Source organism: Melopsittacus undulatus, chromosome 22 (genome assembly GCF_012275295.1).
Source record: "Melopsittacus undulatus isolate bMelUnd1 chromosome 22, bMelUnd1.mat.Z, whole genome shotgun sequence".
Lineage (NCBI taxonomy): Eukaryota > Metazoa > Chordata > Aves > Psittaciformes > Psittaculidae > Melopsittacus > Melopsittacus undulatus.
The window spans coordinates 305956-331335 of NC_047548.1; the positions used below are offsets into that span (position 1 = coordinate 305956).

The window sequence follows — 25380 nt, forward strand, 5'->3', positions numbered from 1 at the left end:
CCCATCCCAGCACACTCAGCACCTGCCCACTCTCTGCAATCACTTTATTGGGGTTGGGCTGTGCGTGGACATCACCGGGACACGGGGACACGGGGGGACCCCGGGCTTGGGGGGGGGTGGGGGTCCGCTCCCCCCCCCCCCCGCTCTGCTCCCCCTCCCCCCCCGGTCCCTCCATCGGCTCCGCCCCCCCCTCCCCCCCCCTCTATTTGTTCTTCTTGAAGAAGCTGAAGCGTTTCTCACGCTCCCGTTCCCGGTCACGTGTGCGGGGGGCGCCCTCGGTGGGGGGGGGCACCGGGGGCATGCTCATGGCGCGGGTCACCCCCGTCCCCCCCCCCGCCGGGGCCCCCCCCGGTGCCTCCAACCGGGACCCCGGAGCCAGCGCAGCCGCGGCCTGGATCACCCGGAGCCACGTGCTCATCTCGGCCTGAAACGGGGGGGGGATGGGGGGGGTCAGTGCGTGTGCAAGGTGTGAATGGTGTGTGATGGTGTCAGTGGGTGTGCAACAGCATGAATGGGTGTGTAATGTGTGAATGGGTGTGCAAGGTGTGAATGAGTGTGCAATGGAGTCAGTGCATGAGCAATGAGGTCAGTGCGTGTGCAACAGCATGAATGTGTGCAAGGTGTGAATGGGTGTTGAACATGTCAATGGGTGTGCAATGATGTCAACGGGTGTGCAATGGTGTGAATGGGTGTTGAATGTGTCAATGGGTGTGCAATGGTATGAATGGGTGTTGAACGTGTCAGTGGGTGTGCATTGATCATTGTCAATGGGTGTGCAACGGTATGAACGGGTGTTGAACATGTCAATGGGTGTGCAATGATATCAATGGGTGTGCAACGGTATGAACAGGTGTTGAACATGTCAATGGGTGTGCAATGATATCAATGGGTGTGCAACGGTATGAACGGGTGTTGAACATGTCAATGGGTGTGCAATGGTATCAACGGGTGTGCAATGGTATGAACAGGTGTTGAACATGTCAATGGGTGTGCAATGGTATCAATGGGTGTGCAACGGTATGAACAGGTGTTGAACATGTCAATGGGTGTGCAATGGTATCAATGGGTGTGCAACACCGTGCGCAGCGCCCACACCTACCGCTGGTGCCACACACACGTGTGTACCCACGCTCTGCCATTCACACACGGCTGTACACGTGTGTTCACGCGTGTGTGTCCCCAACCCCTATCATCCACCCCATGCTCTCACCTCATCCTTGGCCTGGAACAGGTACTCCTTGCCATCACTCAGCCTGGGGGGGGGGAACAGGGCTCAGCCCCATAGATCCCACAGATCCCCCTTTATTCCCCCTTACCCCCCACATCCCCCCTCATCCTCCCCATACCCCCCAGACCCCCATCCCGTACCCCAGTTTAAAGACGTGCTTCCTCTTCTTGTAGTGGGTAGCGGGGTGGCAGCGGGCCCCACGCAGGCTGGCAGGGGGCTCCCCATGGAACGGGGCCCCGGCCCCCCCCGCGCTCTTGGCGTCCTTGTAGAAGCTGAGGCTGCCCCCCCGCAGGACACAGTACACGCTCTGCCAGGACCTGCGGGATAGGGGTTGGGGGGTGAATCCATGGGGGGGGGACAGGGATTTGGGGGGACAGAGATTTGGGGGGACAGGGATTTGGGGGGACAGAGATTTGGGGGGACAGAGATTTGGGGGGACAGGGATTTGGGGGGACAGGGATTTGGGGGGACAGAGATTTGGGGGGACAGAGATTAGGGGGGGGAAAGAAATTTGGGGGGACAGGGATTTGGGGGGACAGGGAATTTGGGGGGGACAGAGATTTAGGGGGACAGGGATTTAGGGGAGGACACGGATTTGGGGGGGGACAGGGATTTGGGGGGGACAACAGAACCATGGGGGGGGTGGAAATATGGGGCAAGGCAGGGAAATCGGCCCCACAGGGGGACACAGAGCAATGGGGGGGGGGGGGACACAGAGATGTGGGGGGGGGACGACATGGCTGAGAAGGGCACGGCCCTATGGGGACACACGGGGGGTGTGTCCAAAGGGGGCGTGGCTTAGGAAGGCTGTGACCAATCGGGTGTAACGGGTGTGGTCTAAGGGGGCGTGGCCTGGGTGGGTGTGTCCGGGGGGGGGTCCTCACCGATTGGGCGCCCTCTTGCCCTGCGCCTCCATCTCGTGCTTGCGGCAGAGCCCCCCCTCCAGGCTCTCGGGGGCGGGGGGGCCCCGGGGGGGGAGCGTGGCCGCGTGCGAGGGGTCAGGGGCCGGGACCCCCCCCGGGCGCCCCCGGGGGGACCCCCCCGAGCCGGGACCCGGTTCCTGTGCCCCATTGCTGAGTCCTGATGGCACCTGCAGGGCAGAGGGGAGAGGGGGAGACCCTGCTCCTATGGGGGGTCCCTCCTCCTATGGGGGAGCCCCTGCTTCTATGGGGGAGCCCCTGCTCCTATGGGGCAGCCCCTGCTTCTATGGGGGGGGTCCCCCGCTTGGCAAGGGGGTCCCGGGTGATGGGGAGTCCCCGGGGGGGGTTACCTGTGCTGCGGCGCTGTCAGGGCAGATCCCGTTAACAGCCGGTGCCTCCGGTGGGCGGCTCTGCTGGGCCGGGACGCTGGGGGGGGGACACGGGGGTGGGCGAAGGAACCGGGACCCCCCCCCCTCCCGTCACCCCCACTGCGGGTCCCCGCCCCCCCCTCCTGTGTACTCCAACCCCCCCCTGTCCCCCCATAGCCCCCAGTGTGCCCCCAGCACCCCCATATCCGCCCCCTTATCCCTGGTCCCCAATATCCCCACGTTGTCCCCCTGGGCCCCACATCCCCTTGTGAGGACACCCCCGTACCCCCCCCATGGTCCCCATCTCCCCATGCCCCCCCCCATGCCCCCCCCGTTCTCACCGCTGCTCCGCGGCCCCCACACCCCCATTCTGTGTTTCGGGGGGCACCGTTGGGGGGGGGGCTCCGGTCCCGGTCTGCATGGGGGGGGGGGTGGGCGGCCGCTTCTTCCGCGCCTCCTCCTCCCGACGCCGCCGCTCCTTCTCCTCCAGCTATGGGGTACGGGGGGGTCAGAGCTCACCCGGGGTCACCCGGTACCGGGATGGGGTCAGAGCTCACCCTGGGGTCACCCGGTACCAGGATGGGGTCAGAGCTCACCCGGGGTCACCCGGTACCAGGATGGGGTCAGAGCTCACCCGGGGTCACCCGGTACCGGGATGGGGTCAGAGCTCACCCCGGGGTCACCCGGTACCGGGATGGGATCAGAGCTCACCCGGGGTCACCCGGTACCGGGATGGGATCAGAGCTCACCCGGGGTCACCCGGTACCGGGATGGGATCAGAGCTCACCCCGGGGTCACCCGGTACCGGGATGGGGTCAGAGCTCACCCCGGGGTCACCCGGTACCGGGATGGGGTCAGAGCTCACCCCGGGGTCACCCGGTACCGGGATGGGGTCAGAGCTCACCCCGGGGTCACCCGGTACCGGGATGGGGTCAGAGCCTACCCTGGGCTCACCCGGTACTGGGATGGGGTTGATACCCACCCCAGGGTTCACCTGGTACCGGATGGGCCCGGTGCCCCCCCGTGGTTCACCTGGTACTGGCTGTGCCCGGTACCCCCCCCAGGGTTCACCCAGTATCAGCTGTGCCCGGTGCCCCCCCCAGGGTTCACCCAGTATCAGCTGTGCCCGGTGCCCCCCCCAGGGTTCACCGGTATCGGCTGTGCCCAGTGCCCCCCCGTGGTTCACCCAGTATCAGCTGTGCCCAGTGCCCCCCCCAGGGTTCACCGGTATCGGCTGTGCCCGTTGCCCCCCCCAGGGTTCACCGGTACTGGCTGTGCCCGGTGCCCCCCCCCAGGGTTCACCGGTACTGGCTGTGCCCGGTGCCCCCCCCCAGGGTTCACCGGTACCAGCTGTGCCCGGTGCCCCCCTTGGTTCACCCGGTACCGGCTGTGCCCGCTGCCCCCCCCGTGGTTCACCCGGTACCGGCTGTTCCCGGTGCCCCCCCCTGCCCTCACCGTCGTGAGCCTCTCCAGCGCCGCGAACCTCTCCTCCCATGCGGCCGCTGCCTTCTGGAAGCTTCGGTGCCTCTTGAGCAGGTTCTCCACCTCAGCCACACTGGATCCCAGCTCTGCCGAGCGCAGCAGCGGCTCCCGGCTGCACAACCAGGCCTCGGCCATGCTGGCATCGCGGCTGAACATCAGCACCTCCAGCGCTGCAGGGACACGGGGGGGTCACCGGTGACACCGGCACAGCCACGACACCGCATGGACCCGTGTGTGTGTGTGTCCATCCCCCCCCTCGCACCGATCTGCAGCCAATCCATCTTCTCCTTCCAGCGCTCCCCGATGTCCCTGCGCCGCTCCTGGAGCTGGGAGAGCTTCTCCGAGATCTGGGGTACAGGGGGAGAGGTGGGATGGGGAGGGGGGTGAGGGATGGGGACAGGGACATGGAGACAGGGACATGGGGGAAGGGATGAGGATGGGGACATGGGGATGGGGACACATGGATACAGACATGGGGATGGGGACAGGGACATGGGGGAAGGGATGAGGATGGGGACATGGGGATGGGGACACATGGATACAGACATGGGGATGGGGACAGGGACATGGGGGAAGGGGATGAGGATGGGGACATGGGGATGGGGACACATGGGTACAGACATGGGGATGGGGACAGGGACATGGGGGAAGGGATGAGGATGGGGACATGGGGATGGGGACATGTGGATAAAGACGGATATGGGGATGGGGACACGTGGATACAGACGGATATGGGGATGGGGACATGTGGGTACAGACAGACATGGGGATGGGGACATGTGGATTCAGACAGGGATGGGGATGGGGAAAGGGAGATGGGGACACATGGATACAGACAGACATGGAGATGGGGGACAGACATGGGGATGGGAACAAGATGAAGAGGGGGATACAGATAGGGAGGATGCAGGGATGGAGACGGACATGAACTGTGCCACAGGGACAGAGGCACGGAGATGTTGCCGGGGACACACGGACAGTGACCGGGTTGGGGACGCAGGGCTGGGGCTGAGCACAGGGATGTGGGGCCAGCACCTTGTCCGCAGCATAGTGACCCTTGTCCAGCAGCGCGGTGCCCATGGCCACGCAGGCGTCGAAGCTGTCGGCTCGCGCCTCCACCTCCGCCTTGATGCTCTGGTGGTTCTTGATCACCAGGTCAGCCGAGGACACGTCCCTGTGCCGGGCACGGGGGTACCGTGAGCGTGCCCATGGCACTGCCACGACACCGGGAACGTTGATCCCATCCCCGGCTGCCCCTCACCGCGGGCGCTCCTGGCCCTCGATCTGCAGGCGGACACCGTCCATCCAGAGCAGCAGGTCCCGCACCGCGCGCAGGAACCGGAACTTGTCCACGGTGTCCAGGAGCAGCCGGCGCCGGCCCTGGCTGGAGCCGCACAGCTCGGCCCAGGCCTGGCTCACGGCGCGCTCGTGCCGCCGGATGTCGGCTGCCTTCTCGCCCGCGTAAGCCTTCTCCAGCCGCGCCGCGTCCTCCTGCACCTGCCGCACCTGCGGGGAGGGGGGTGTGCCGGGACGGCACCGCATCAGTGCCACCGGGTGCTACCGGCTGTGCCGTGTGGTACCGGCTGTGCCATGTGGTATTAGCTACACTGGGTGCTACCGGCTGTGCCGTGTGCTACCGGCTGTGCCATGTGGTATTAGCTACACTGGGTGCTACCGGCTGTGCCGTGTGGTACCGGCTGTGCCATGTGGTATTAGCTACACTGGGTGCTACCGGCTGTGCCGTGTGGTACCGGCTGTGCCATGTGGTATTAGCTACACTGGGTGCTACCGGCTGTGCCATGTGGTATCAGCTGCACCGAGTGCTACCGGCTGTGCTGTGTGGTACCAACTGTGCTGCACCAAGTGGTACTGACTGTGCCATGTGTTACTGGTTGTGCTATGTGGTAACAGTTGCACTGGGTGCTACCAGTTGCACCAGGTGGTACCAGGCTGCACACACCACCACAGGCTGACTCATGCCATGCCACACAGTGCTGGGCTGCACCATGGAGCACCAGGCTGCTTGCTGTCATGCTGTTTCATGGCACATCACAACTGTGCCATCCCGTCTGTACCATCCCCTCTGTGCCATCCCCTCCTGTGCCATCCCCTCTGTGCCACCCCCCCTGTGCCATCCCCCCTTTGCCATCCTCCCTTTGCCATCTCCTCTGTGCCATCCCCCTTTGCCCTCCCCCCTTTGCCAACCCCTCCTTTGCCATCCCCTCTGTGCCATCCCCCCTGTGCCATCCCCCCTGTGCCATCCCCTCTGTGCCATCCCCCCTTTGCCATCCCCTCTGTGCCATCCACCCTCTGTGCCATCCACCCTCTGTGCCACCCCCCCTGTGCCATCCCCCCCTTTGCCATCCCCCCTTTGCCATCCCCTCTGTGCCATCCCCTCTGTGCCATCCCCTCCTGTGCCATCCCCTCTGTGCCACCCCCCCTGTGCCATCCCCCCCTTTGCCATCCCCCCTGTGCCATCCCCTCTGTGCCATCCCCCCCTTTGCCATCCCCCCTGTGCCATCCCCTCTGTGCCATCCCCCCTTTGCCATCCCCTCTGTGCCATCCCCTCTGTGCCATCCCCCCCTGTGCCATCCCCCCCTTTGCCATCCCCCCTGTGCCATCCCCTCTGTGCCACCCCCTCTGTGCCATCCCCCCCTGTGCCATCCCCCCCTTTGCCATCCCCCCTGTGCCATCCCCTCTGTGCCATCCCCCCCTTTGCCATCCCCTCTGTGCCATCCCCCCGGTGCCCCCCCCTGCTGCCGCAGCTCACCTGGGTGCTGAGGGCCTGGATGTCATGCTCATAGGCACTGTGCATGCGCTGCATGGCCTCGGCCGTGTTCAGGTCCCGTCCCACCTCCTCCGGCAGCTGCTTCTGCTTGTGCCGCACCTGCGCCAGCGTCTCGCGGGCGTCGTGGTAGAACCGGTGCAGCTCATAGGAGGCCGCCAGCATCTGCGAGCGGGTGTCGATGAGCTCCAGGAGATCAGCCCAGGCCTCATTGAGTCCATCCTTCCATTCGGCCACGGTGGCGTTTGCCGAGTGGCCGGCGGCGATCAGCGCGTCCGCCAGCGCGTTGAGCGCGTCCACACGCTCCTGCCCGATGCTGCTCGTGTCCCGCGAGAACTCCCGGAACTTGTCCCGCAGCATCTGCCAGGAGGAGCCGTGTTGGGGTCACCATCACCGCATCGGGGTCACCGCCACCACATCGGGGTCACCACCACCACATCGGGGTCACCACCACCACATCGGGGTCACCACCACCGTGGTGGGGTCACCACCACCACATTGGGGTCACCACCACCGCGGTGGGGTCACCACCACCGTGTCGGGGTCACCGCCACCACATCGGGGTCACCACCACCACATCGGGGTCACCACCACCGCGTCGGGGTCACCACCACCGTGGTGGGGTCACCACCACCACATCGGGGTCACCACCACCACGTCGGGGTCACCACCACCACATCGGGGTCACCACCACCGCATCGGGGTCACCACCACCGCGGTGGGGTCACCACCACCGTGTCGGGGTCACCACCACCGCATCGGGGTCACCACCACCACATCGGGGTCACCACCACCGCATCGGGGTCACCACCACCACATCGGGGTCACCACCACCGCATCAGGGTCACCACCACCGCGGTGGGGTCACCGCCACCACGGGGGCAGCACCGGAGCCCTCCCCCCCCCCCCGTGCCACGCACCGTGACGTGCTCGTAGTCCTGGCCCAGCTCGTGGGAAGCAGCCACCACCTCTCGCTCCGAGATCCATTGCTCCAGGTCATCCAGGTCGCGCTTGAGCTGGCACAGGCGGTGGTGCTCCTGCAGCGCCGCGCGGCGCTCCTCGGCCAGCTCCTTCAGGCTGGCATAGAGCTTGTCCACCTGGCCCTGGCGCAGCGTCAGCCGCTCGCTGCCGCACCGCACCGTCAGTGCCGCGGCAACGGGCACCGGGTACCGCTGCCAGGGATGTGGGGCAGGGGGATGGGAAGGGTATGGTACTTGTGGGGGGGGAGATGGGAGGTGGAGAGGGGACATGGGGTGCTCAGGATGGAGGGATGGGGAGTAGAAGGGGGGGATGTGGTCCTCATGGGATGATGTGGGTTGGGGGTGGGATGGCACAGGCAGGAATGGGGGTGTCAGAGCCCTCCTGCTCCCATGGGATGGCACAGGCAGGAATGGGGGTGTCAGAGCACTCCTGCTCCCCATGGGATGGCACAGGTGGGAATGGGGGTGTCGGAGCCCTCCTGCTCCCAATGGGATGGCACAGGTGGGAATGGGGGTGTCAGAGCCCTCCTGCTCCCAATGGGATGGCACAGGTGGGAATGGGGGTGTAAGAGCACTCCTGCTCCCAATGGGATGGCACAGGTAGGAATGGGGGTGTCAGAGCACTCCTGCTCCCAATGGGATGGCACAGGTAGGAATGGGGGTGTCAGAGCCCTCCTGCTCCCAATGGGATGGCACAGGTAGGAATGGGGGTGTCAGAGCCCTCCTGCTCCCAATGGGATGGCACAGGTAGGAATGGGGGTGTCAGGGCTCTCCTGCTCCCATGGGATGGCACAGGTGGGAATGGGGGTGTCGGAGCACTCCTGCTCCCCATGGGATGGCACAGGTAGGAATGGGGGTGTCAGAGCACTCCTGCTCCCAATGGGATGGCACAGGTGGGAATGGGGGTGTCAGGGCTCTCCTGCTCCCCATTGATGGCACAGGTGGGAATGGGGGTGTCAGAGCCCTCCTGCTCCCAATGGGATGGCACAGGTGGGAATGGGGGTGTCAGGGCTCTCCTGCTCCCCATTGATGGCACAGGTGGGAATGGGGGTGTCAGAGCCCTCCTGCTCCCATGGCACAATGCGGTGGGACACAGGGATGTCACCCACCTCTCGGGGTGCCCACTGGCCACCATATCACGGCTCTGTGCCGAGAGCTGGTGCACGGTGTGGGCATAGTCCCGCAGCGCCTGCTCCAGCACCAAGTGCTTGCTGACCATGGCCTGGGCACTCAGCTCATCCTGTTGTGGGTCACAGCAGCTCAGAGATGGGGCACAGGGGCTCACAGTGGGGGTCCCACCGCCCCATTACTGTACCTTGGCCTTCTCCTGGGCCATCATGTGCAGCTCCTGCTCCCCCATCCACGCCTCGGCCTCGGCAGCATCGCAATAGAACTGCTGTGCTGCCAGCGCCCGCTCCAGGCGCCGGTGCCGCAGCTCCGCCTGCAGCCGCAGCTCCTGCCAGGCCTCCCGCAGCTCCCGCACCGGTTCGGCCGCTCCGGTCCCGGTCCCGCGCCGCTGCAGCAGCTCCTCCACGCGCCGCTCGTGGCCCTGCAGCTCCTTCTGCAGCGTCTGCAGCAGGAAGGGACCCTGCTCAGTGCTGCCATGGGGGGGACACATCCGGTGTGGGTGCAGCCCCAGGACACACCTGGTTCTTCTTGATGAGGAGCTGCACCGAGGGCAGGTCCTTGCCATGGTCGGTGGACACAGCCAGAGGCCTGCGCTCCTTCACCCACAGCTGCGGCAGATGGGTTATGGTTAGCGTTAGGGTTAGCGCTATGGTTAGCGTTAGGGTTAGGATTAGGGTTAGGGTTAGCGCTATGGTTAGGGTTAGGGTGAGGATTAGGGTTAGGGCTATGGTTAGGGTTCAGGTTAGGGGTACGGTTAGTGTTAGGGTTATGGTTAGGGTTAGGGTCAGGGTCACCGCATTGGTGTCCCCCCCAGGGTCCCGTGGCCCCAGGATCCCACTCACGATCTCATCCTCCAGGTCCCGGTGGAACTGATGCTCCTCCTTGGACGCCAGCAGCCGTCGGCATCGCTCCCGCAGCGGCTCCCGCAGCGCCAGGAACTGCTGCTCCACCGCCTGGACCTGGCTCTGCACCTCAGCTGCGCTGCTGTCCTCCCTGCTCAGTGCCTGTGCCTGCGCCCGGATTGCCTCCACCTCCTTCTCCCTCACTGCTGTCTGCTTCTCCAGCATCTGCCCCACACGGTAGCCATGGGTGACCCACGGCCGGGGGTCCCCGCTGGGCCTGGTACCCGTTCCTGTGTGCCCCATCCACTGCACCCCATCCCCTGCACCCTATCTGCTGCACTCCTGTTCTGTGCATCCCATCCCCTGCACCCCATTCCCATTCACTCCATCCCCATTCACCCCATCCCCTCCACCCCATCCCCGTACCCCTTTCCCATTCACTCCATCCCATTTACCCCATCCCCATTCACCCCATCCCTTGCACCCCGTCCACTGCACCCCTGTTCTGTACATCCCATTCCCATTCACTCCATCCCTTGCACCCCATCTGCTGTACCCCTGTTCTGTGCATCCCATCCCCTGCACCCCATTCCCATTCACTCCATCCCCATTCACCCCATCCCCTCCACCCCATCCCCGTATCCCTTTCCCATTCACTCCATCCCATTTACCCCATCCCCATTCACCCCATCCCTTGCACCCCGTCCACTGCACCCCTGTTCTGTACATCCCATCCCCATTCACTGCATCCCTTGCACCCCATCTGCTGTACCCCTGTTCTGTGCATCCCATCCCCTGCACCCCATTCCCATTCACTCCATCCCCATTCACCCCATCCCATTCACCCCATCCCATCCCCCCCATCCCCATTCACCCCCCCCGGCCATACCTGCTGCTTCTTGAGCAGGATGCTGACGCTGGTGAGGTCCTTGCCGTAGTCATCGGAGCGCAGTTGTGCGCTGACCCCCCCCAGCCATCCCCGCAGCGCCGCGCACGACTGCGCGCACAGCTCGGCGCGGTTGGCATCGAACAGGCGCCGCGCTTTGGTGCGTGTGGTGGACTCCAGCTCATCCCACAGCCCCCTCAGCGCCGACAGCTTCTCCGTCACCACCGGCCCCAGCTCCGGCTTCGCCGCCGCCAGTTGCTGCCCCTCCTGCCGGCAGCACCGGCATCAGCGGAGCCCGGATGCGGTGAGGGGATCCCGGTGCCGCGGTCTCACCGCGCTCCCACCTTCTCCATCTTCTCCAGCCAGCCCTTGTTGGCAGCCAGCTCGGCCGCGAACGCCTGGTGCTTCTGCCACTTGGTGTGCAGGTTGCGAGCCTCCTCATAGGACACATCCTGAGCCGTCAGCATCTTCTCGTTGATCCAGAGCGTGAGCTGTGGGGGCAGAGCGGGATGGAAGCTGTCACCGGTGCCGGCTCCATCCCAAACCTGCTCCCATCCCAGCCTCAGTCTCAGCCTCATCCACAGCTTGTCCTGTCTGTGCTGCCATCCCCAGCTCCAACCCCATCTTGTCCTGTCCTTCTTCACGTCTTCATCCCATCCTCGTTGCCATCTTCAGCCCGTCCTCATCCTCAGTTTGTCCTGTCCTTGTTCCCATCCCCAATCCATCTCCTCCTTGTTCCCATCTTCATCCCACCCGTTCCCATTCCCATCTCCATCCCTATCCTATCCACAACCCATCCCCATACTTATCCCTTCCCATGTTCATCCCATCCCCATCCCTGTTACCATTCCCATCTCCATCCCTATTCTATCCACAACCCATCCCCATACTTATCCCTTCCCATGTTCATCCCATCCCCACCCCTGTTCCCATTCCCATCTCCATCCCTATGCTATCCACAACCCATCCCCATACTTATCCCTTCCCATGTTCATCCCATCCCCATCCCACCCCTGTTCCCCTCCCCATCCCCATCCCATCCCTTCCCATGGACCCACACCACCTCTTGCCCATCCTGCAGGAACCGCTGCAGCTCCCAGTTGTCCCGCAGCCTCCCCAGCAGCTCCTGGGCCATGTCCCGGTTCCTCTGGTGCCTGCGGCGAGGGCAGGGGTGAGGCTGGAGCCAAGGCCCCAGTGCCGGTGCTGTGCCAAGGGTGATGCTTCCCTTACCTGCTCTCCACCGAATCCACCGTCTCCTGCACCTTGTCAGCATGGAGGCTGCCCTCGGCCACCAGCTTGCGGCCGGTGGCCACCAAGCCCTGGACACGCTCCCCATTGGCTTCCATGGTGGCCATGAAATCCTCGTGCTTCTTGACAGAGGCCTCAGCTGCAGGCAAGGTGCTGGGCATCTCCGTGTGCGATAGTGCATATTCCTGGGCATGCCAAGGTACCACTGTCACCACCAGCACACGGGGTCACCCCATTGCAGGGCATTGCCATGGTCACCACCAGCACACAGTGTCACCCCATTGCAGGGCATTGCCGTGGACACCATTGGCACCCCAGTGTCACCCCATTGCAGGGCATTGCCGTGGTCACCATTGGCACCCCAGTGTCACCCCATTGCAGGGCATTACCGTGGTCACCATTGGCACCCCAGTGTCACCCCATTGCAGGGCATTGCCATGGTCACCACCAGCACACAGGGTCACCCCATTGCAGGGCATTGCCATGGTCACCACTGGCACCCTGGGATCCCCCCATTGCAGGACACCACCTCCCCATCCCCTCACCTGCGTGCTGAGGACGCCCTCGACCTGCTTGGAGTCCCTCAGGAAGAGCTGGAAGGCGAATGCTTGTGACAGGAGCTGGTGCCGGTTCTCCCACATCCTTCCCAGCTCTTCCCAGCCTGTGTCCAGAGCTTCCAGGCGCTGGTGCAGGAAGACGTGCTGCGCGTCCGTCTGTCCCTGCGTCACCTGGCGCCCCATGGCGCGCGTGCTGCGGTAGTCATCCCCATAGTGCTCGATCTCCTTGCAGATGCTCTCGTGCTGGCTCAGCAGCCGCTCGGCTTCGGCCAGCGTGGCCGGGACGTCCTCGGAGGCCACGGCCGTCTGCGTGCGGGACAACCAGGCCTGGAAGGCGGCCAGATCCCGCAGGAAGCCCTGCAGTTTGCTGGCCTCTCCCAGCGAGTCCTCGCGGCGCCGCAGGCTCCGGCACAGCTCGTCCCACACGGCCTCGATGGCCGAGAGCCTGGCCTGGATGCCGGGAGCCTGCTCCGGGTGCTCGGCCGCCAGCTTGCCGGCTTCGGCGCGCAGGTCCCGCACCTTGCCCTGGATGGCTTCCAGGTCGCGCTCCATGCCCGAGAGCTTGCGCTGAAGGGCCATGACACCGGCCAGGTCATTGCCCAGCCCCTGGGTGGACTCGATCACCTTTGTCTTCTCCCGCATCCAGGACGTGGTCTCGTTGCATTCCAGGTGATAGTTCTGGATGTTCAGGGCCGAGGTCAGGGCCTCCTTCTTCTGGTCGGCCAGAGCACGGAACCGCTCCCACCTGCGTGTCAAAGGGAATGGGAATGATGGCTCCATGCCTGGAGCATCCACCCTGCCCTCTGCTGCCTGGCCAAGGAGCATCCTCCTGCCTGCCTGGAGAACCTGTCCCTGCCTGCAGCATCCATGCATGGAGCATCCCTCCCTACAGCAGAACCTTCCCTGGAGCTACCCTGCCTCGAGAAGCCATTCCTGCCCAGAGCATCCCTCCCTATGGCCTCACCCTGCCTGCAGCATCCCTGCCTGAAGAACCCATCCTTGCCTGGAGCAACTCTCCCTATGGAATCACACTGCCTGGAGCATCCCTGCCTGGAGAGCCCATCCTTGCCTGGAGCATCCCTATGGCATCACCCTGCCTGGAGCTGCTCTACCTGGAGCATCCCTATGGCATCACCCTGCCTGGAGCTGCTCTACCTGGAGCATCCCTATGGCATCACCCTGCCTGGAGCTGCTCTACCCGGAGCAATGTCCTTCTCCCCTGGAGCCCCATTCCCTGCCCCCAGCACCCACCTCCCGTTGAGCTGCTCGCGGGTGCCCCGGATGCTCTCCTGGTTGAGCTGCTCGGTGCCCAGCAGCTGGTCTGCGATGCGGTTAACAGCAGCCACACGTGATGCCAGATTGTTCATCTCAGGTTCCAACGTCTCGAAGCTGTGGGCAGGGATGGGGGCTCAGCACCGGCCAGGCCGTGCCAGGCAGTGCCAGGGCTGCGTGTCCGGCGCTCACCGCTGCTGCACCACCTCCAGGTCCTCCAGCTTGTCAGGCACGTGCATGGCATGGAGCCACTGCTCCTTGTCCCCCAGCCACAGCCCGCAGGCATCGGCCTCGCTGCGCATGGTGTAGAGGCTGAGGGCATCCTGCAGGTCCTGGCGCCGGCGCTCGGCTCTCGCCGCCAGCTCCCGGTATCGCCGCTCCAGCGCCGGCAGCCTCCCGGTGACCGCGCGGTCCGCGGCGAAGGCCGACGGCAGCGCCCGCGCCTGCTCGTGCAGCGCATCGATGGCAGGGCGATGGCTCCGCACCTCCTCCTGCACCTCGCGGTGCTGCCGCGCCAGGCTCCGCGTCGAGTACTCGTCGTGGCCCAGCTCCGGGCTGGAGGCCAAGCGCAGAGCATCCTCCAGCCAGGCCTCGGCATCCGCCGCCTCCGCCTGGAACTGGAAGAAGCCGGCGGCTTCCCGCAGGCGCCGCTCGCGCTCGGCCGCCAGCTCGACCAGTGCACCCCAGTGCCCGTCCAGCTCCCGCACCCGCTCGGCCACCTCGGCGGCGCCCAAGCCGCCCTCGGCCGCCAGCGCCCGGCCCCGATCCAGCGCCTGCTCCAGCAGCCCCGAGCGCCCGCTCAGCTCCCCACGGAAGGCATCGTGTTGGCTCAGCAGCCGCATGGAGCTCGTCAGGTCCCTGCCCACATCCTCGGAGCGCAGGAGCCGCTCCTGCTCCCGCATCCAAGCTTCCTCCTCGCCTGTATCCCAGAAGAACTTCCAGAGGCGCCGGGATTCCTCCAGCCGAGCCCGGCGCTGCTTTGCCAGGTCCGACAGCTCCCGGTAACGCTGCTCCAGTGTGGCCACGTGCTCCCGAACCACCGCTGGGTCACAGGGCTGGTAGCCTGTGGGGACCCACAGCACAGCCCTTGAGGGATGGGGCATGGGGCACATCCTGGGGTTGGGGGTCCAGAGGGACACCGGTCACCCCAGGGAGCTGAGGCCAGGATCATGGAGCTGGGTCTGGCATAACGCTGTGGTTTGGGGGTCCATGAGGCTCTGGCCACCTTGGGGGGCTGGGAGATATCCATGGGGCAGTGAGTGCCCTGAGGAGCTGGGGACATCCTGGGGTTCCTATCTGTGGGGTGCACCCATCCTGGGGGTCTGGGTGCCAAGGTCTGGGGCTGTCCATGGGGGGGGTGTGGGTGCTGCAGCTATGGGGGTGCCCTTGTCCACACTCACCCTCCCTGGGTATGGCAAAGCGCTGTGCCGCAGCACTCACGGCGTGCACCCGCTCCGCCTGTGCCGCGATGTCAGCCTCCACCAGCGCATGGATCTGCAGGAGATCGTCCACACCGTGCAGGTGCTTCCCCAAGTCCTGCGACTGCAGCCGACCCTACGGCACCATGGGGGGGGAACGCGGCGGTGGCGTCAGAGCCCGGTCACCGCGCTCCCACCGCGGCGCATCCGCCGGCATCACCGGTACCTTCATGTCCTCCATCCAGCCCATGAGATGCGCCAGGTCCTGCAGCATCTTCTGCAGCTCCAAGTGCAGCATCAGGCGCTCGCGGCGCGCGGCCAACAGCCGCCGCAGGGAATCCCAGAGCCGCACCACGTTGTCGCGCCGCGTCACCACGCGCCGGATGTCGTGGTAGCGCTCGGCCTCCAGCTCGGCGGCCACCGCGCTCACCGCCTGCACCCGCTCGCTGTAGGCCACGATGTCGGTCTCGATGGCCTCGTGCTTGCGCACCGCGGCCTCCACCGCGGACATGTCAGTGCCAAAGTTGTCCTGGGGGGCACGAGAGGTGAGGATGGGGGTCACCATCCCCCAGGGATGATGGTGGTGGGAAGCGGGACCCCTTTGTATCCCTGGGGTTATTCAGGGTGGCAATGGGGAGCAGGACCCCCCAAGCCCCTTGGCCCCCTGGGATGGGTGGAGCAATGGGGAGCAATGGGGAGCAATGGGCCCATTGTGGTACCTGGGAGACGAGGCGCTGGTTCTCGCTCAGCCACGTCTCCCTCATGGCTGCCTTACGGTCGAACCGCGCTGCCAACTGCTCCAGCTTCTCTTGCCGGATGAGCTCCGTGCGCAGCGCCAGCTCCCGCTCGTGTTCCGCCTTCTCCAGCCGCTCCCAGGCCTGTGCCGGGACTCCCAGTCAACCCCAATGCTCCCCAGTGCCCACCGGTCCCCCCAACCCCTGCTGCATCCTCCCACCTTGTTGATGTCGGAGATGAGCCTCCCCTCCCGCGGCACATAGACCTTCTGGTTGTTGGCGCGCATGCGGCTCTGGACGGTGAACAGCAGCACCTCCAGGTTGCCCTTCTCCATGAACCTGCAGGACAGGCGGTGCTGAGCCCCACAATGGGGACCCCCAGCGCAGGTGGGTGCAGGCGTTGGGGGGGTCTCACTTGGGGGGTTTCTCCACGGTGCGGTAGGTGTTGAAGGCCTGCAGCTGGTTCTGGACGCCAGGCAGCGCGTTGGCCAACTGCCGGTCGTTGAGGATGAGGATGGTCTGTTCGATCCAGCCCAGCAGCTCCCCAGCCAGCTCCTCGTACTTGCCCACCAGCTCCTCTGCCTCCCGCGCCGCGTCCAGCACCTGCAGCACTGGTACCATCAGTCCGGCTGCCACCATCTGCCTGGTGCCACCGCGGCGGTGCCCGTCTGTCCGCTCCCTCCAGACAGACGTCCATCTGCTCATTGCCATCTGTCCGGCTGCCTCCTGTCCTCCCCTCCATCCACCTGCCCATCTCCTCTCCCCATCGCTCTGCTGATCCATCCTTGTTCTCCCCTCTGTGTTTCTCCATCTCTCCTTCTGCTTCATCTGTTTTTCAGTCCCTTTGGGCCCTCATTCATCATCTTCCTCCATCCGTCTGCCCCTGTTCTTCTCCCTACCTATCTCTCCTTCCCTTCATCTGCTCCTCCATCCATCCATCATGCATTATCCATCTATCATACATCCATCCATCATCCATCCATCCAACATCCAACATCCATCCATCCATCATCCATCATCCATCCATCATCCATCATCCATCCAACATCCATCCATCATCCATCCATCCAACATCCAACATCCATCCATCCATCATCCATCATCCATCATCCATCATCCATCCAACATCCATCCATCATCCATCCATCCATCATCCATCCATCCAACATCCAACATCCATCCATCCATCATCCATCATCCATCCATCATCCATCCATCATCCATCCATCATCCATCATCCATCCAACATCCATCCATCCATCCATCATCCATCATCCATCATCCATCATCCATCATCCATCCATCCATCCATCCATCATCCATCATCCATCATCCATCCATGATCCATCCATCATCCATCCATCCATGCATCCATCCCCTCTGCCCCATCACCTTCCCAATGCGCTTCCCCTCCACCGCCAGCGCCTTCATCTTGGAGAAGTAGTGGTAGAAAGTGGCCACGTAGGTGATGATGGACTTCTCATCCGGCTGGTCCACGTTGACATCTGTGGGGCGCAGAGCAAGGGGGTGAGCATGGCCGGCCCCTGCAGCCCCCCAGCTCCCCCCAGCCCCCCCCCGGCAGCTCCTCACCCTCGGGGTCCAGCAGCTTGGTGAGCCCAAGCTCGCGCTCCGCCAGGTTGAAGGCGCTTTGCAGGTTGTAATGGGCATTGCAGCGCCGCAGCGTGTCCATGTCCACCAGGTCTGGCCTGGGCAAAGGGGGAGCCTCAGCCCCACACCGCTGCCCCACAGCCCCCCGTGTGCCCCACATGTCCTACCTGTGCTTGTGGATGATGGCGTTGAAGGCCAGCCCGTCCCTCCAGCTCGTGGTGAAGTTGTGCACGTTCACATTGGGGTACCTGCCAGGTATAGGGCTGAGGGCTCAGCCTGGGACCCCTGAGACCCCCCCAGGCCCCCCCTGGACCCTCAGCCCCCCCATTCTCACCCTGCTGTCTTCATCTGGCACCACAGCAGCAGCGCATCCTTGGCCGACTTCTTCTCCTTGTTGTCCTCTGTCTCCACACTGATGTCCTGGATCTGGAGGGGGGGGACAGAGCATGGGGGGGGGGGGCTCTGAGACCACCCCATGGCTGGGGATGGGGATGGAGGATGGGGGTTCTGGCCCTGAGGTGGGGGCACAGACCCAGAGGGGGTGCAGGGACCCCCCATGGTGGGTGCAAGACCCAGGCACGCCTGCAGAGAGACCCCCACCACAGATGTATGGACCCCACTCTGAGTTCAGGGACCCCCATGATGGGTGCAGGGATCCTAAAGTGGGTGCAGGGACCCCCACGATGGGCTCAGGACCCCCATGTTGGGCACAGGACCGCTGTGTGGGGCAGCACCTGGAAGCGCAGGATGATGGTCCAGACGAGCCCCAGGGTGAGGCGATGGTTCCCATCCACAATGTCATGGGATCCCACGTTCTCCAGGTGCACGCGCTGCTCCTTGAGGAACTGCAGAGCCTTGTCCACGTTCTCCAGGCAATGGATCCGCATCCGGCCCTTGGTGGGCTTGGGCTGCAGGGGGCAGGGGCAGTGGCAGCACCCCCGGAGGGTCCATGGGGTGTGGGGGGTACCCAGGTATGGGTGTCCCGGGGAGCATCACTGCAGCCCTGGGCTCCCCATAGACCCGCACTGGGCACCATCAGTGCAGCCGGTGCCTGGGGGCTGCAGGGGGGGCTCTGGGGGTGCTGCGGGGTTCGGGGGTGCCCGTGTTGGGGGGCTCGGAGGGATTCAGAGTGGTACGGGGGGGGGGGGTGGTTGGGGGAGATGGGGGGTGCAGGAGAGATGAGGGGGGGGGTAAGATCAGGGGGGGGGATCGGGAGGTTTTGGGGGGCTTTGGGAGGGTTCAGGGGAGCACGGGGAGGGGCTCGGGGAGGCCCAGGCGGTGCGTGGGGGTGCTCAGGGGGGTTCGGGACTGCTCGGGACCACTCGGGAGGGTTCGGGGGCAGTCGGGGGCTGCTCGGGAGCGCTCGGGACGGTTCGGGTGGGTTCCGGGTCCCCCGGGAGGGTTCGGGGGCGCTCGGGGTCCCTCGGAAGGGTTCGGGTGTGTTCGGATGTGTTCGGATGTGTTTGGATGTGTTCGGGTGTGTTCGGGTGGGTTTGGATGTGTTCGGGTGTGTTTGGATGTGTTCGGGTGTGTTCGGGTGTGTTCGGGTGTGTTCGGGTGTGTTCGGGGCCGTCGGGGGCCGCTCGGATGTGTTCGGTTGGGTTCGGGTGTGTTCGGGGGCAGTTGGGGGCCGCTCGGGTGTGTTCGGGTGTGTTCGGGTGTGTTCGGGTGTGTTCGGGAGCACTCGGGGGTCCCTCGGAAGGGTTCGGGTGTGTTCGGATGTGTTCGGGTGTGTTCGGGGGCACTCGGGGGCCGCTCGGATGTGTTCGGGTGTGTTCGGGGGCAGTCGGGGGCCGCTCGGGGGCCGCTCGGGTGTGTTCGGGTGTGTTCGGGTGGGTTCGGGTGTGTTCGGGTGTGTTCGGGTGTGTTCGGGGGCAGTCGGGGGCCGCTCGGGTGTGTTCGGATGTGTTCGGGTGTGTTCGGGAGCGCTCGGGTGCGTTCGGCTCGGCTCGGCTCGGCCGCTCACCAGCTGCTCCCCGGACAGCACCTCGAGCAGGCGCAGTAGCATCCGGCCGTCGCGGAGGTCGCTGTAGAGGTCCCCGAGCCGGCACGTGCCGCGCGCGAGGTGAGAGTTCACCCACTTGGTGAAGGTTTTCTTCTGCACAGCCTCGCGCTCGTCTGGGGGGGGGGAGGGGAGGGGTCAGAGGGGTCAGAGGGGTCAGAGGGGTCAAATCCCCCTCCCCCCCCCCTCCCCCCCCCCCCAGCCCCATAGCGCAACCTCAGCCCCACATCACACACACAGAGAACCCCAACACAGCCTGGGGCTGCAGACATGGGTAATGCACCCCAGAACTGGGGTACAGGAGGGCACCCCCTCCAGCTCAGCACCCCAGAACTGGGGTACAGGAGGGCACCCCCTCCAGATCAGCACCCCATAACTGGAGTACAGGAGGGCACCCCCTCCAGCTCAGCACCCCATAACTGGGGTACGGGGGGCACCCCCCACCTCAGCACCCCATAACTGGAGTACAGGAGGGCACCCCCTCCAGCTCAGCACCCCATAACTGGGGTATGGGGGGCTCACCCTCCAGCTCAGCACCTCATAACTGGGGTACAGGAGGGCCCCCCCCCCGCTCAGCACCCCACATCTGGGGTACAGGGGGCACCCCCCCCAGCTCAGCACCCCATAACTGGGGTACAGGAGGGCACCCCCCACCTCAGCACCCCATAACTGGGGTACAGGAGGGCACCCCCTCCAGCTCAGCACCCCATAACTGGAGTACAGGAGGGCACCCCCTCCAGCTCAGCACCCCAGAACTGGGGTACGGGGGGCACCCCCTCCAGCTCAGCACCCCATAACTGGGGTACGGGGGGCACCCCCCACCTCAGCACCCCAGAACTGGGGTACGGGGGGCACCCCCCCGCTCAGCACCCCATAACTGGGGTACAGGGGGCTCACCCCCCAGCTCAGCACCTCATAACTGGGGTACAGGAGGGCACCCCCTCCAGCTCAGCACCCCATAACTGGGGTACGGGGGACACCCCCTCCACCTCAGCACCCCAGAACTGGGGTACGGGGGGCACCCCCCACCTCAACACCCCAGAACTGGGGTACGGGGGGCACCCCCTCCAGCTCAGCACCCCATAACTGGGGTACGGGGGGCACCCCCTCCAGCTCAGCACCCCACATCTGGGGTACAGGGGGCACCCCCAGATCAGCACCCCACAACTGGGGAACAGGGCCCCCCCCAGCTCAGCACCCCACAACTGGGGTACAGGAGGGCCCCCCCCAGCTCAGCACCCCACAACCCAAAGACCCTGGGTCCCCTCCTCATGGGGGGGATGGGGGCGCAGGGGGTGTCAGCTCCGCGCCAGCCGTGCCCAGCACCGGATTAGTGCTAAGAGGATTTGGGGCTGGACCATGGGGGGCCATGGAGGGGATTGGGGAGGCCCAGGGGGCCATGGAAGAGATAGAGGGGCTGGGGGGGGGGGGGGGGGGCTGTATGGGGGGGGGGGAGATTGGGGATCACACACATGTGCATGGTCAGGTGCATTGCACACGCGTGTGCAATGACCCAGCTGGGGGGGGGGATGGGACATGGCACCACCAACCCCCCCCCCCCCCCCCCCATCCCTGTTTGCTCAGCTGAGACCGGAGCAGAGTCCAGGCCCTGGGAATGGTGGGGGGGGGGGGGGGGGGGGGGGCAGGGAGTGAGACCGGACACATGGATCTCCCCCCCCGGACACATGGGACCCCCCTGGAGAGCTGGGACCCCCCCGGCCACATGGCCCCCCCCCCATCACCAGCATCCCCAGTGTTCCCAGGGGGCCCCCACCCCAGTTGAGGGGTTCCAGGCGGGGGAGGGGGGGGGTGTTCGTGTCCCACCCACACCTCCAGGTAAGGAGGGGACCCAGGTTTTGGGGTGCCCCCGCCCGGGGGTGTCGGGCGTCACCCTCTGGGTGCGCCGGTTTCGGGGTGCGGGTGGTGGGGGGGTGGTTTCAGGGAGGCTCGTGGGAACCTGGAGGGATCTATAGGGGCTGGGGGGGGGTTAGGGGTGACATGGGATGGGTTAGGGTGACATGGGGTGACATGGGATGGGGGGGGGCACCTGTAGGGCCTCAAGGGACACGCAGAGAAACACCTATAGGGTCCTGGAACACACCTACAGGGGTCGGGGGGAGGAGCCTATAGGACCCGGGGAGGGTTCTATAAGGCTGAGGGGGTGTCTATAGGGTCCGGAGGTACCAACGGGTCCGCGGAGGACCCTGAAGGAGCTTGCGGGGCTGTGAGCAGCCCCATAGGGACTGGGGCAGGGGGGAGCAGGGAGGATCTATGGGGCCAGGGGAGACTCTAGGGAGTCTGTAGGGTCTGGGGAACACAAGTGGGGAGGATCTATGGGGCCGGGGAGGAGCTCGGTGTCACCTCCAGGCTCTGGGGAGCCCCATAGATGCTCTAGGGGGGCCCGGGGTCACCAATAGAGACCGGCGGGGGGGGGGGGGCAGGAACAAAGGGGGAGCATAGGGGGGGAGCACAGAAGGATTTGGGGGGATTGGAGGGGTCCTGCAGGGCCCGGGGGGTCCCAATCGCTATGGGGGGGTCCCATTTGGGGGGGGTCTCACCTTGGAGCTGTTTGAAGCGTCCCTCGAGGACGCCGGGGAGCTCGAGGCTGGCGGCGCTGGGGGGCCCGGGGGGGCGCTGGGCCATGGCTGTGGGGCTGGGGGGTTGCTATGGGGCCGGGAGGGGTGGGGGGGGGGGGCGGTGCTGTGGGGCCGGCGGGTGCTGTGGGGCTCCGGACGGAGCTGTGGGGCCGGCCCGTGGCGGGGGGGGGCCGGACGGGGCGAGGGCGGCGCTGGGAGCGCGCATCCAAACAGGTCTGACTGCTCCGCGTGTGCTCGTGCACGTGTGCGCAGGGACACGGATGTGCGCTGGGGGGGGTGCGTGTGCACGCACGTCCCAGGTACAGGTGTACACGTGTGTTACATGTACAGGTGTACACATGGTACATGTACAGGTGTACACATGGTACATGTACAGGTGTACACGTGTGTTACATGTACAGGTGTACACATGGTACATGTACAGGTGTACACGTGTGTTACATGTACAGGTGTACACGTGTTCCATGTACGGGTGTACACATGCTACATATACAGATGTACATTTGTGTCCCACGTACAGGTGTACACGTGTTACATGCACAGATGTACACGTGTGTCCCATGTACAGGTATACACGTGTGTCCCATGTACAGGTGTACACGTGTGTTATATATACAGTGTAAACATGTGTCCCATGTACAGGTGTACACACGTGTTACATGTACATATTTACACGTGTGTCCCATGTACAGGTTTACACATGTGTTACATGTACTGGTGTACACGTCTTGCATGTACAGGCATACACGTGTCTTGCACACACAGGTATAAACGTGTGTCCCATGTACAGGCGTATGCATGTACCCCATGTACAGATGTATATGCATGTACCCCATGTACAGATGTATATGCATGTATCCTATGTACAGATGTATATGCATGTTACATGCACAGCTGTACACGTGTGTCACATGTATGCACCTGTGCATGTGCCCTTGTGCACGGCTGTGTATGCACCGTGTGTGCATGTGCTGGGGGGGTCCAGAAAGGAGACCCCTTTCAGGGGGGTCTGGGTGTGCCTGTCCCCCCCCAGCCCCCCCAGCACTGCTGCCCCCCAACCTCCATCCTTTACCCCCCTCAATTTTTGGGTGCCCCACTCCCATTTTAGGGGGCACCCCCATGCTTTGCAATACCCCCCATATTCTGGGTGTCCCCCCCACCGGTTTAGGGTTGCCCCCTCTGTTTTTGGGGGTCCCCTCCCCACATTTGGGGATGCCCCTCTATATTTTGGGGGTCTCCCCCCCCCCATCTTGGAGCAAACCCATTTTTGGGGTGCCCCCCGATAATTTGAGGCACTTTCCCTTTTTGGGGTGTTCCCAATTTTGGGGATGCCCCCCTATATTTTGATGTGCTCCTCCCCATCTTTGGGGCTCACCCCATATATTGGGGTGCCCCCATTTTTGGGATGCCCCCCCGTGTCTTGGGGTTTCCCCTATCTTTTGGGGTGCATTCCCAATGTCCTGAGGTTGCTCCACATCTCTGGGTACCCCCATATCTTTGAGGTTCACCCCTATATTTTGAGGTGTCCCCCTTATTTTTGGGGTAACCCCCATATCTTGAAGCCTTCCTCCCATTCCTGCTCATCCATCACATTCCAGCTGCCCCCCCCCTCATTTTAGGCTGCTCCCCCCCATTGTTGAGCCCCCCCTTTGGTTTTGGGGACCCCCCGTTGTTTTGGGGTGCTGCCCCCCCCCCGTACCGGCCAGGGCCTTGATGCGGGAGCGCTCGAAGCGCCGGGCAGAGCTGCCTTCATGGTCACCCTCCTCCTCCTCCTCCTCGTTGTCCCAGCGGTTGTTGACGTCTCCGTACTGCCGCTGCAGCTCCAGGCTGTCATAGGCCGGGGGGGACAACATGGCGGCCCTATGGGGGGGCCCTGTCACCGGGGGGGGTCCTGTGTACCCCCCCCATCATTGAGAGGGGACCCCCCTATCGCTGGGGGGGGATGCGCATGGAGAAGGGACACGTGGAGGGGGGACGGGGCAGGGCAGGTGGAGGTGACCCCCCCGTGCTAAATAGGGACACCCCTAAGCCAGGAGGGCCCCCCCAATCTGACAAGGACCCCCCAAGCCAGGGGGGAACCCCCCAAGGGCTGAGGAGGACAAACAGGGCACCAAGAGAGGGACCCCCCCAAACTAAGAGGGACCCCCCCAAACCAAGAGGGACCCCTCAATCTTTGAAGACCCCCCCAGGCCTGAGGTGGACACAGAGGACCCCCACATAGGTCCCCCCCAAACCATAAGGGACGTCCCCTTAACGAGGGGGAGCCCCCATATCAGAAGGAGCCCCCCAACCTATGACGAACCCCAGCAATGTATGAGCCCCCCCAAAGAGCCCTCGTACCTGTGAGCCCCCCCCATCCTCCCAAGACACCCCTGAGCACTCATTGACCCCCCCTTCCCTTCCAGGACCCCCCAAACTCCCCCAAGGACCCCCCCATCCTCTCCATTCACCCCTCCCGTCCCATCCCCGGTCCGTGCCCCCCCCCCTCCGCCGGCAGCAGCTTAATGCTCTTAGTGCGGGATCAGCGGCCGGACCCCCCGCACCGGGGGGGGGGGGGGACGCGGACACGCGTGTGCCCCCCGCCCCCCCCAGGACAAGGCCCCGCAGCACCGGGACAAAGCGGGGGGGGGGGACACGGACCCGGACGGGCCCTGCCCGGTGCTGCGGGGACCGGAGCCGCTGCCGCAGTGACCGGGGGGGGGATGGGGGGGATGGGGGATGCGGTGCGGGATGTGTCTGGGGGGGTCCTCCCGGTGTGACCCCCCCCACACCCCCCGGTTCCCGTTGCGGTCCCCGGTCCCGTTCCCGTCCCGGTCCTACCTGCGCTGCGGTGCCGGAGCCGGCTGAGGCCGCGGCAGCTCATCACACCCGCGGAGGGAGGGGCGGGGCCGGGGGCGGGGCCACAGCGGCACCGGGGAGGGGGGCGGGACCACTGCAGGGCGGGGGGGTCACCGGTACCGGGAGGGACACACATGAACACAAACACCGGGCTTGGAGGGGGAGGCTGCCCCATATCCCCCCATGCATCCCCCCCGGTGTGAACCCAGATGTTCCCCCCTCACTCCGTTTGACCCCCCCGCTGTCACCATGGCAACTGCCCCTCCTCCCCCCCCTCGGGGCAGGCCCCAGGTGGAAGCGCCCGCCCCGGTTGCCTTGGCGACGCGGCTCCGCTGGCCCCGCCCACAGGAGGGAGGGGCTCCGCCCCCGCCCGTTGCCATAGTGACCGCCCCTCCCTCCCTGGTTGGGGGGGGTGGTGGCCTTGGCGCCCCCCTTCCTCCACGCCGCCAGGGGGCGCTCTCGGGAGTGGGGCACAACATGGCGGACC

The 25380-nt window shown here is 65.0% G+C and overlaps 1 protein-coding gene across 2 annotated transcripts; it reads right to left on the reverse strand.

Moving 5' to 3' along the window:
• Window positions 1–201: 201 nt before the first annotated feature.
• On the reverse strand, window positions 202–24933 carry SPTBN2 (spectrin beta, non-erythrocytic 2). Of its 2 annotated transcripts, XM_034071661.1 has the most exons (36): window positions 24876–24933; window positions 23755–23915; window positions 19423–19574; window positions 18191–18364; window positions 17791–17882; window positions 17624–17704; window positions 17439–17554; window positions 17241–17353; window positions 16264–16451; window positions 16070–16187; window positions 15834–15992; window positions 15341–15643; window positions 15097–15250; window positions 13889–14759; window positions 13676–13813; window positions 12413–13169; window positions 11850–12052; window positions 11683–11773; window positions 10964–11110; window positions 10623–10886; window positions 9734–9958; window positions 9410–9499; window positions 9079–9333; window positions 8873–9003; window positions 7704–7908; window positions 6769–7143; window positions 5260–5504; window positions 5034–5172; window positions 4261–4345; window positions 3972–4168; window positions 2858–3006; window positions 2499–2574; window positions 2113–2318; window positions 1369–1545; window positions 1211–1253; window positions 202–424 (listed from the first exon to the last, which is right to left on the reverse strand). In XM_034071661.1, exons 2-36 carry the CDS (start codon window positions 23906–23908, stop codon window positions 203–205), a joined length of 7095 nt encoding a protein of 2364 aa, XP_033927552.1. In that variant the 5' UTR covers window positions 23909–23915; window positions 24876–24933; the 3' UTR covers window position 202. The 2 variants fall into 2 exon arrangements, with proteins under 2 accessions (XP_033927552.1, XP_033927553.1); XM_034071662.1 differs by lacking the exons at window positions 23755–23915; window positions 24876–24933 and adding an exon at window positions 22017–22103.
• Window positions 24934–25380: the final 447 nt, after the last annotated feature.